Source organism: Teleopsis dalmanni, chromosome X (genome assembly GCF_002237135.1).
Source record: "Teleopsis dalmanni isolate 2A chromosome X, ASM223713v2, whole genome shotgun sequence".
Lineage (NCBI taxonomy): Eukaryota > Metazoa > Arthropoda > Insecta > Diptera > Diopsidae > Teleopsis > Teleopsis dalmanni.
In genome coordinates, this window is record NC_051848.1 from 84,811,651 (window position 1) to 84,823,793 (window position 12,143).

The following is a 12,143-nucleotide window of genomic DNA, read 5'->3' on the forward strand; positions in this document are numbered from 1 at the left end:
TTTGTGCTCGGCTTAACAACGGCTAATGTAGCAAAGCCAACGTACATTGAACGACTTTATTTCCTTATTTGTGCACTTAAAGCATGCAACTTAATTACTTAATTTAATAAAATTATAATAAAAATAAAATTAAATATGTTGGAAAACTGGCAATTCATCAAGAGCTATAAGTCATAAATGCAAAATGTACGTCGCAGCTTATTGCGCATTTTAGCATGTTATATAGAATTCATTGTTGTAAAATATAATGAACTCCGCTAGCTACGTTTACTACAAACTATAATATAAAAAACAATAATTGTATAAATTATATACAAGAAATAATATATATTAAAATTAAAACAATAAAATTCTTTACAATACCCACTGCAATAAATTAAATAATTACAATTGATATACATATACATTTAATTCATCATAATAAAAAATTCATATTAAAATTATAACTAAAAAAATACAATTTTTGATTACGCATACATGCCTATATAAACATATATATATATAAAAATATATATAGACATACACATATATATATTAATTTATATAAAACAAACGAATTAGACTAAATATAATTAATATTATATGTATATACTCATATAATTCAGTTTATAATTGAATTAAATTAGTTAAAATTCTTGGAACGACCAACATTCGGCGCTTAAAGTTTTCGGTATTGTTTATAAACAATTTCTAATGCTTGCTGGTACGTCTTTGTTATCATTTACTTTGTTTTTGTTTTGATTTTTTTTTTTACAATATTGTATATAATTTTTTTTTAATAACAATTAGTATATTGAGTGAGGATGCTGTGTATCGTATGTTGATTGTTTAATTTTTTCTTAATATACGAGCACACATTATTTTTTAGCTACAATATTTTCTTTAAGTTTCTTTAAACCCGCCTGCACATAGCGGAACACTTCGTACATTGTGCTATGTAATGTTAGTGGACCATTCTCGTGATCGAGTGCGATGAAGAAATCTAAAAAAAAAGAAAAAGAAACTAGTTTTTAGAATATTAGGTTTAATTTAAAAAAATTCATATTTTAAATGCAATATGAATTATATAATAATGCAATGAAAATATTGACGAAATATGAAATAGTTTTCTACAAAGCTCAAATGTTTAAAAAAATTTTTATATTTTATAAAATATATTATTGTATTTTATATATCATAATAATATGATATACATATATATCATATTATTAAATTATAAGAAAATATATAAATAGAGAGATGAGTAACAGTTTTATATAGAGCCATTAAACTTGAAACATTTTTGTAAAAAACATTTACTTTGAGTTAATTGATTTGATTTAATTTCATTTAATTTATTTTTATAAAATTTATTTTAATTTAATTTAGTTTAACTAGAGACATGGAAGAAGAGTTCAAAAAATAAGATTATTTTTTCCAAATTTACCAAAACTGAATATATATCTTAATAAAAAAAGTTGTAAATAGTAATTTTCATTGCAGCTGTTAGCTGAGATTACTATTAATGGGATTAGCTCTCAAAAACAAAAACAAAAAATCGAAACCTTCAAAGACGTAGTGGTGAAGTAAGATATGTTTTAAAAATTATTTTATTCTCATTTTCATTGCTTAGTTCTTCAATTTTAAAATCACTCCGGTACATACAGTTAATCAAACATTTTGAACTTTGTTTCGTAACTACTTTTTCTTTAGCTTAGTTTGTTAAATTTTACTATTTATATTAATATTATAACTTACCAGTATGGTTGCCACGCTTAACTAATCGATCCGCTTCATCCCATAATTCATGACTACTTGCTACATAACTAAAAAATTGATTTTGTTGCATTAAAGCGGAGAGTATATCCTGAGACACAGTTTTGCCAGGTGGTGTATTGGATCCAGTACCCTAGTTAAAAAGAAAAATACAGTTAATAAATTTGTACTATTTACAACAAAAAAAATTATAGTTAACAAATTTGTTTAAATTATAAAATATGTTAACTTACCGAATTAGATGGCGATTGAGTATTGCCGTTAACAACTTCACTGTTTTTTCCATTCTTGAAGAAGTCATTGCATACAGTAATAATGCTGTGACAGAAGTGCCGCCTGATTTTATATAGTTTTAACGAGATTAGCGACTGGCAACGAAGGCTGCAAAAAGATGAATAAATTAATTATATTTATAATTACATGAATTATTAATTATTAATTAATATTAATTATTAATATTATTTGATATTTATATTAATAATGCACAACTTACCTAAGGATAGCAACTTTATTAAGTGTTTCCAGTTGTCCATTTGATGACGATTCTTGTAAGTGTCGGAATTTCGATGAGATAAATCTGTAAAAATAAGATTTAAGATTTGTTAGTTAGTGAACACTTTCAAATATAAATTTTGTTATAAAATAATATGTTCATAATGTATTAAACATACTTTGATAATATACTAATAATATATTAAAAATATACTAATAACACATTAATAATATACTAAATATATTAAAACTGTTCTTATAATATATTAGAAATATATTAATAATAAATTAAAAACGCATTAATAATAGTGTATTGATAATAATTTGATATTAACAATCTCACATTACTCACTTAATTAAAGTAAATGTTTCCTTGTACATGGTCCAAGCGGAATCCTCGCTATGCTTGTGTTGTTCCATTGCTGAACCGGATAATAAAAAATACACCACAGCCTCCAGATATAATGTCACTTTATTGAAGTCATCAGTCTCCTTATCTGCAGCATGTTTTCTACTAACAGCCTCTTGTAGGAATTTGTTATTTTTGCTAAAACAAAATAAAAAGAAATTGTACAGATTAATAAAGGTAATAATAATAAATAAGTACTTTAGGCAATAATAATTAATAATTCATTAATTGCAGCATATATTTATATTTACCTAAAATCGTCTGTTAAAGCACCGTCATCGCGTTCAAAATACGAGCGGTATATAACTTGTGGTACCGATAGAATAGTTGTAGTCGTTGTGCTCGTTGCAATGGTTGCACCAGCAAAATTGGCACTACATGGTGGTGGCATTATTGTTGTTGCACTGACTGAGGTGTTTTGTAAATGCGCAGGACTAGAGGTGCTAATATTGTGCAATAACCGATCGTGGTTTGTGGGTTGCATCTGTTGACCTAATGCTTGCAGTTCCTTCTATAAAAAATATATATATATTAATTTATATTGTTGGTTTGAGATGATGGATATTTACCTGTTTTTGTCCATTGCTTCCTTTGCTCTTACTACTACGACTGCTATGCTTATCACGTACTTTGTCTTTATCTTTTTCTTTTGTATTGGTCGAAGACGAGGATTCCTTTTCTTTTTCCTTTTCTTTTTCTTTTTCTTTTTTCCTCTTCTTTTCCTTATATGGGCTTAAGCTTGAACTGGTACTGCGTTTACGACGTGATTTACTTTCGGTTTTGGTAACTGAGGCATCTAAAAGTTTACCCGATAGGGCGAGCTCGGTTGGTTTTAAGTCAGGTTTAAGTTCTTGTTTAACAGCAGTTTTGTTAGCTTTGAATTTAGTTTCGCTGCTAAAAGCGTGTGTGCTGGTCGGTGTTAATGATGCCTCTGCGTCAATCTCATATTTGATACGTTCTGGTTTCACGCCAGTTATAAGTTTGGTTGATGGTGAACTGCCATTACTGCTACCACCGCTTGTAAGTGAAGATGAAAGTCCTCTCGGTGTGTAACCGTTTGGTGTTAAATGTGCTGATGGAACTCCATGTGTATTGTAAAGTTGTGGATCTTTTGGAGTTGTTGGACCATCAACTGACCGACTACTACGACCGTTACTATTAACATCTTCCAGTCTTTGTTTGCCTTCGGGCAGGCTTTCACGAGAACGTGATAGTTCACGATCTATTGGGGCAACGGCGGCATTAAGTTGTGTTGGTGTACGGCTGCCAGTACTGCGTGAAGTACTGTGGCTTCTGCTAGCCGTTCGGGATTTCAGTCTCTGTGACAATTGTGTTGCTTGCAAGTCAGCATTCAAAATAGTTTCATGATCATAAATAGGTGTGCGGTCTGAAGGCGGTCCAGCGCCTATATGATACGTAGATGGAGTGTGTCCACCTCCTGGTGTGCACACCCGATTTCTGTTGACATACCATTCAGGAGGAATGCGTCGCAATCGCGAGAGATCGATTGAACAAACAAGTGAAGATTGATTAGTAAAGGTTAAAGCAGCTGGCGCTGTAGACGTAAGCTGTGTTGTAGTAGTTGATTGTGTAGGAGTTGGGGTACGTGTATTTGGCGGTGTACGTGTTGGCGTTCGAGTGGGCGTTTTAATCCGATGCTGTGACTTGCGTTCAGCGCTTGAACTTGAACGATCTGGCGTACGACGGGGAATTAATTGTGATGACACTGGATTGCGTGGTGATTTCATTTGACCAGATGTAATGCGTGGTGATTGTGATGAATGGGTAATATTTGTAGAAGAGGCAGGCGACATTAATTGTGTTAAATTCTCTTGACTTGTTTTAAAGGCCGCATTTGGTGATATATGTTTTTGTTGAAGTTGAGTTTGTTGCTGCTGCTGCTGTTGGGATTGTTGTTGTTGTGACTGTTGTTGCTGCGCTTGATGTTGTTCTTTTACTAACATTTCTTCGGATTGGTCAATTATAACCACTTGACCTTGTTTTTTCGCACCACCTTCTCGTGGATTAAATATCCGTGTTAAAGTGCTTATTTTATTTTTATCACTTTTAGGTTTCTCACGTTTTCGTTTCTATAAAGTAAAAAGAAAGATTTATATTTATAAAAATATATACAATTTAATTTAGTTTATAAATGCATAATTTAGTTACTTACTTTTTCTTTTTTATTGGTTACATTGTAATAGCTGCCCGAGTTTTCTTCACCACTGGATGATGACGACGAGCATGACGATAAACCACGACTTCTACTTGAAGCAGTAGGCTTTAGAGGTGATTGTTGATTTTGCGAACGATGTGAACTACTTCCAGAAGCTGATTGTGTATTAGTTGTCACGCCTGCAATTACATTTGTCGGTTCAGGCTGAGAAACATACTCTTCTGCTGAACTATCATCTGATGATGATGAAGATGAAGCAATTTTGTTGTTCTGTAAAGGTTGTGTGCGTGGTTTTTTTGATGCGACATTGGCTGTCGTAATTCCTGAAGTTTGTAAGCCATTAGCACTTTTTGGTAACGACGCAACATCATCTAACGATGATTTACGTTTATTAAGTTGTTTGACAATACGGCGACCAGCTGCAGTATGAGTTGTTTGTGTATTTGTTGCAGTGGTAGTTGCATTATTAACCAAAGAAGATTTTAAACGTGTTTCATGCTTATTTACTTGCTCATCCTCAGATGATGACCCCGAATTGCCACTACCTCCTTCAGAATCGGAGGAGGAACTCGATGACTTTGAAGTGGAATATGATGTGGAAGAAGATGATGACGAATCTTCACTTGTTGGTATTACAGAGTTTGATAAAGGGTTGGGAATTACAATTAATTGTGGCTGACGAGGCGGTACTATCTGCTGCGTTTTGGCAGTATGTGCACCGGTTGTTGTAATTTTCAATTTAATTGGTGTATTTTCTTGAGGCGTTGATGATGTTGAGGAATTTTGTCGTGATACTTTTTTACGACCTGTCGATTTTTTTGCAACATCTTTTTTATCGGTCAAAGACGACCCTTTTGCTGTGGATGAAGCTGAGCTTATATTTCCGCTTTGGTTTGGCGTGTTTTTACGTGGTCGGCCACGTCCTTTCTTCACAGTAATTTTAAGATCAGAAATATTTGACGCTTCATGATGCATTTTGTTGTTTACTTTTAGTGATACTGTATTATTTGATGAACGTGTTGCAGTAAATTCGGGCTCTTCATCACTGGAATCACCATTTGTTGAATGTAAAGACTTTTTTGGTTTTTTTCTAGACTTTTTACCGCGTACTTTTGGTGATGCAGGTAAAGTGTCAATTGTTACGATAAGAGAATTTGGCAACGTTGGTGGTGGTTTATGTTGATGTGGTGGCGAGCGTGGGAGTGCTGTAATTGCGGCTGGAACTCCTGGTATTTGCAAAGTACCACCTGGTCCAGGAATGGGTAGTGTGACCGTTTTATCGTCATCGCTGCTGTTGCTATCTGAAAGCGCAGATAAACCTTCAATCTGTGCGTATTCCTCAGCTTTTTTACGCAATTCTTGCACACTTTTATCATCATTTTGATTCGCATCTGTGGGACTACGCGTACCAAACTGAGTAACAGTTGTAATTGCCAAACCTGTAGGCGTTTCATGTTTAATTTGACTTGTTGGAATAGTAACGAAATCTGCAGAATTAAGTATTGGTACTTCCTTTTTTATATCATCAATTAGTGGTGCTAATGGTGTAACACTTAAACCATGCGGTTTCCGACCAACAAAACCTTTTGTTCCACTGCTATTAGAATGGTGAAAGGATTCTTTAGTTGGAGCTTTAGCATTACCATTGCAGTCTTCATCATCATCATCTTCTTCATCATCATCATCGTCGTCATCCTCGTCATCGTCATCATCCTCATCATCTTCAGCAATACGTTCGTTTTTAACAATTGTGGTGTTCGGTTGAGAATTATTATTAGCGGCAGACAACTGTTGTGGCATTGGTGGTTCTGGTATGATTTGAGCGCCACCTGGTAACATCATAGTTGGCACATTCAGGCCAACATTCATTGAATTAACAACTGAAGCTGGCGAAGCGTCATTTTGCGAGTGCTGAGTGATATAGCAACGCAGATTCCATTTATTTGAATCTGATGGAGACGATGCTTTGTTGCTATTTAATAAATTTTTATTATTACAGTTTTCGGTGTTCAGCGATTGATTATTTTTCTTTTTAGATGCAGCTGCACTGGCAGAGTTGGTTGCACTGGCGTTTAGTTGTGGTCGCAATAATTGCTGCTGTTGAACTTTGAGCTGTTGCAGCAATTGTTGTTGCGATTGCTGTTGCTGCTGATGCTGGTGATGATTTTGTTTCGGCGGCTGTTGTTCACCTTTGGAAGAATCTTCACTACCTGATTCACTGGAATCAGACTGCGAACTATCACTGGAATTCAATGCTGAACGACTGACATATAAAAAGGATATATTTAGTATACATTAAGTATATATTTAGTAAATATTTATTATATATTTACTATTTTGTATGTGTAAATGTTAGATAATTAATGCTTACCTCTGTTTCTTTCGATCATCATCAGATTCTGAAAGTTCCAAATCGTTTTCAAGACTATAATTAAATAAGAAAGATTTATATTAACATCTAATTGTTTATATTATTATTGTATATTATATATGTAATTATAATATCTTATGAATATATTTATATGCAATTATAGCACAAACTTACGTTGAATTTTGTTTTTCCAATGTTGGTGTGACTTTTTCCGTTTTTAACGGCTTTAAATTTTCCTTTGGTCTTTGTGATGGTATAGTAGAATTGATTGTTGCCACTGGCTGTTGTTGCTGTGGTTGCTGATGTTGAAGCATCTGGTTTTGTTGTTGTTGTTGCTGCTGTGTTTGTTGTTGCTGCTGTTGAATTTGTTGCTGAGACGTTTGTTGCTGTTGTTGACTTTGTTGTTGTTGCTGCTGTTGTTGTCCATCTGGTGGCGATGGTATTTGTGTTGTAGGCGGTATCATAGGCTCTATGAAGGCATATTTATGCTTATTAGGACCATTTAAATTATAGTTCTCTACAATTGTTGAATGGGGCGTTGCAGCAATCAACGTTAAAGGTGCTTCAGGTGGACGAAATACGTTTGTCATAAGGTTGAGTATATTTTTGATATCATTCTAAAACAGATTTATAATATATATTATTTGATATGTCATAAATAAATCAAATAAAATAAAAATACAATTCTAATAATACATTGCAAGCTATTTTAAAGGGACACACCGTTCATGCAAAGAACATACTTTGCATGAAAAATGAAAGCTGGATAGCACGACTTAAAGGGGATGTACATTTTACAGAGTTTTCACTGCAGATAGAAATTATCATTTAGAAGAACAAACATAAATGACTACATCTCACTCTATATTGCTTATGTAATGTATAGAAAATTACTTCTTTTAAATTTTGATTGGTCTTTAAAGGTACGTCTGTTGCTATTATACATTACTGCAATTTATTTTGCTTCTTTTCTAAGTATTTATTATACAAATAGAAATTAATTTAGAAATTTATATCGCAAATATAATTTAATTTATCATTTCAACGATTTTAATATTTGTTTTGTAATTTGATTATTTAAATATTAAATTATTTATATACAAAATAATCTTTAAATAATCAATCTTTATATAAATTTTCAGTTCCACATATAATTTTTAGTTAAACTAAATTTTTAAATAAAATTTATAACAAACATATAAATTAACTGATCATTTCAACAAATTTTATATTTGATTTAATATTTAACGGTTTAAATATTATATAAAAACAATCTTTAAATGATCAATCTTTATAATATATGCGTTTAATTATTTATAAACTGCCTTAATATTTACTTAAAAATAATGATTATATAAATTATAATATAAAAAATTTATATACTTACATCTAGTGGTAATTTTTGGCGACTTTTTGGTATCTGCGGTTGTGAGAATCGACCATTATGCGTCGTTGATGATGCAGTTGAAAACGTAGATTGACTTGGCTTAGGAAAAGTTTTGTCTGACGCATTCTGGCGTCCATTTGGCATGAGTGTTGATGATGGCGGTGGAAACAGATTTGAATTTGCACCAACCGCTGTAGATGTTGACGTCGTATTTGCTGCTGTTGCAGAAGTGACTGAGGAGGACGACATTGATTGTTGTGTTATTTGTTGTGGTGGGCCTTTCGGTGGTGCCATACCACTACTTGAACGTAAATCGTTCTTCACTGGTTGGCCAGGATAACCGCCACGTCCATTATATGGTGGTTTATTATCAGCCTGCTTAACATAAGGCTGACGTGTTTGTTGTTGTTGGTAGTGATGTGGCGGTTGTTGTTGTGACGGTGGTAAACGTTGTGCTATTGACGCAACGCCCGTTGATGATATATTTTGTGAGTTACCATTATTATTTATACCACCAATACCAATACTACCACCTAAATTAACACCACTAGAGGCACTTGTTGGCATAATACCCGGTAGGACAGCATTTGGTGGCATATGACCATGGCCCGAATTTGATATACCAACTGTATACAAGCTAATGAATTCCTTAGCTTTGGAGTAATCACCCAATTTGGCTGTTATATCATCATCACCTTCTGAGGGATTCACACGTCTGGGTTCAGAAAATAATGAATGCTCACGATCAACAGTCTGCACTTGTTGTCGTTCCGATTTTTCACGTTCTCTTCGCTGTCGACGCTCGTAATCCTCCATGCTACAATAAATAATTAATAATTTTATTAATTAAAGTTGTTAAATATAAAATAATATAATATATTTATTTTATAAATATTATTTTTCAGCTTGCTTAATATATATTAACTATATCACATACACAATAAATATAATATTATTTTTTTATATGTATGTTAATGAATGAAACATATGAAGTGCCATCCAATATACAAGAAAAGTAAATAAAAAAGTTCACAATCAAAATATTCTCGCGTTAGTGCTGTGAGAAATAAAAGCACAAAAGTAATCGGTGCACTGAATTAGACAATTTTTGTCGTTTGAAAAATTTTAAAGTTGGGTTTTAAATATTAACGTCAAAACTTTTCAAAGTTAAATATTTAAAATTTTGTTGCTAGATTAATAAAATATTCACTCTAATTTTAGAAAAATTATGAAGCGCGAAACAAAGTATATGCGATCGTTTGCTTGTCCGTAAAGAAACTAATTCCATTAAGTGAAATGAATATAAAATATTAATTATATGGACAACACCATTTATAGTTGGTATAAAATTTTCTTTCAGAACTAATTAGTCAGTTTTGATTTCTTATTTTAATTTTATCACTGGAAATCCTGTAGGTTTAGTATTAATTTATTAACAATGGATATCTTGTAAGTTGAATATTAAAAATTTGTCACTTTACAAAAAATAAGCGCGAAATAATGCACATGCGATCTTTAGCTCGTCTGTAAAAATACTAATTTCATTAAGTTAAATTTCGCGAAACATATTTTCAAAACTATCACTTACAGGTAATAGAAAAGTGCGGGTGTATTTCTGGAAATATAATAACAAAATACGCGAATTAAAATATCGTCTGTCAGGCAGGTAGCAAAAAAGTACTTGCATTAACTCAATGTAAGCTATATGTACCGTAACCGAATTTAGGAATAATAAATTTTTCCAACTGCTCTTCTGGTTTACAGAACAAAAATATATAAATTTTTAAAATACATAATATTAGATATTGATAGATATTGATATGATATTATGATATGATCTTAACGTCAATGAGTTGAAATATATATTTGTACTAAGTTATTGCATATAAAAAAGTGAAAAAGTGGGTACCCAGAATTATATTCATCAACATGTTGAATATGTTGAAAAAACACAACATCAATAATAATTTATATGTAAAAAAATAAGTGGGGTTGACGTGCAAAGATAGCAAAACAAATAACACAAACAACAACAACAACAATAACAACAACACAACATTAACCTATTGAATGGTGAAAATGTTTGTATTTCTTTTGTGGTGTGCGTTATATGAGTTTTGGCGCCTCCTTTAGTTCACCATACTTTTAATTTTTTTTTTTTTCACTTTCACCAATCAGTATAAGCAGATATTGACACTATGAAAATATATATATATATACATATATATTTATATATTTAATTCTTTTTCAGTGCGAAATAAAAATGATATTTAAATGCAGAATATACACGCGTTAATTGCAACTTACTTCACATACATACAGACATACAAATGATATGCTCTATAACGCAAATATATGGACAAATACACATCAACTGGATGGCCAAACGAAGGTATGGGAGTATGGAAATTGGACGGACGGGGTAATAATTAATTTTTAACAAAACTTTAATATATTTTTATAATAAAATACCAAAAATTAATTCAATGGGAAATGTTTGATGATGGTTTTTATAGTTATGCTGGGCAGGACTGATTTCCTCATAAAACAATCGTTATCCGTCCGTCCATCGTTAAACGGAGGTCTCATGAAGCTGGGTTTACATAGACTGCCTGGACTTTACAATTGATAAAAGGTTTATTTTAATAAAATCAGGTCATAGCTTTAAAAAGGGCTTACTATTATATCAGTAATTGATAAATTAAATAATGAAAATCCATTGGCTACTTTATACGGGAATCTCATGAAACTGAATTTCATATAGGTCGACTAGACTTCACCATGCATGGATATCAAAAAATTATTACTAACACATTCATAAGTGCCTAGTTGAGTTATCTATTTTCACGAAATGAATCTCTGACAGTTTAAATTGTTAGATATATGTTCTGTTACGTATATGATATTAGAATAAGTATCTGTTAATAAATTCTAAAAGGTTTGATATTTAAGAATATCATTAAAAAGTTCTTTTTAATGTAAAATATTACGGGTAGGGTCTACTCATATATCACTAATTGAATATATCACTAATTCCTTTATGTGTACAAGATTAGGATAAGGATCTACTAATATATCTCTAATTTATCGAGTTCTTGTAATCGTTCGTATTAGTAAAATACTAGTAAAAGTTACTAATGCATCACGAAATTATTTAAAACATTAAGGATATCGACTACATACTTAATCATATTAAATTCACCGACAAGACATACATTTTAATGAATCAGTGATCTAAATAAATATTATATAAAATTGTATAAGGAAGAAAAAAAAAACAAGTGCCAAATTGAATCCTCTATTTTCATTAAAAAAGTCTCTAATGGTTTAGATTTTTGGATACACATAAAAGAACCATGTATAGGATTAGAGTTACAATTTACTAATACATCTCGAATTTATCGAATATTTGTAACAGTTTGGATTAGTAGAATATTAGCAGAAGTTAGTATATATAACTAATTTATTTATAACCTACAAATTATAGACTTCTTTATATTATTAAATTAACCGAAAGATTTATTAATTATTTAAATAAATATTATATACATTA

General features: G+C 31.4%; 1 protein-coding gene across 4 annotated transcripts in view; it reads right to left on the reverse strand.

The window, feature by feature from the left end:
• Positions 1 to 591: 591 nt before the first annotated feature.
• The window catches only part of LOC119662109 (AF4/FMR2 family member lilli), a 199,839-nt gene continuing 188,287 nt past the window's right edge, over positions 592 to 12,143 (reverse strand). For 3 of the 4 annotated variants that reach the window (XM_038071660.1, XM_038071661.1, XM_038071662.1), the window contains 11 exons: positions 8,591 to 9,407; positions 7,378 to 7,820; positions 7,204 to 7,257; positions 4,830 to 7,095; positions 3,226 to 4,746; positions 2,908 to 3,167; positions 2,600 to 2,794; positions 2,249 to 2,332; positions 1,989 to 2,136; positions 1,738 to 1,888; positions 592 to 982 (listed from right to left, as the gene is read on the reverse strand). In XM_038071660.1, the coding sequence (XP_037927588.1) occupies positions 858 to 982; positions 1,738 to 1,888; positions 1,989 to 2,136; positions 2,249 to 2,332; positions 2,600 to 2,794; positions 2,908 to 3,167; positions 3,226 to 4,746; positions 4,830 to 7,095; positions 7,204 to 7,257; positions 7,378 to 7,820; positions 8,591 to 9,407 (6,064 nt within the window). In that variant the 3' untranslated portion in view covers positions 592 to 857. Of the gene's footprint in view, positions 983 to 1,737; positions 1,889 to 1,988; positions 2,137 to 2,248; positions 2,333 to 2,599; positions 2,795 to 2,907; positions 3,168 to 3,225; positions 4,747 to 4,829; positions 7,096 to 7,203; positions 7,258 to 7,377; positions 7,821 to 8,590; positions 9,408 to 10,178; positions 10,308 to 12,143 lie in introns of those variants that run through there. The other variant, XM_038071663.1, reaches the window with a different exon arrangement.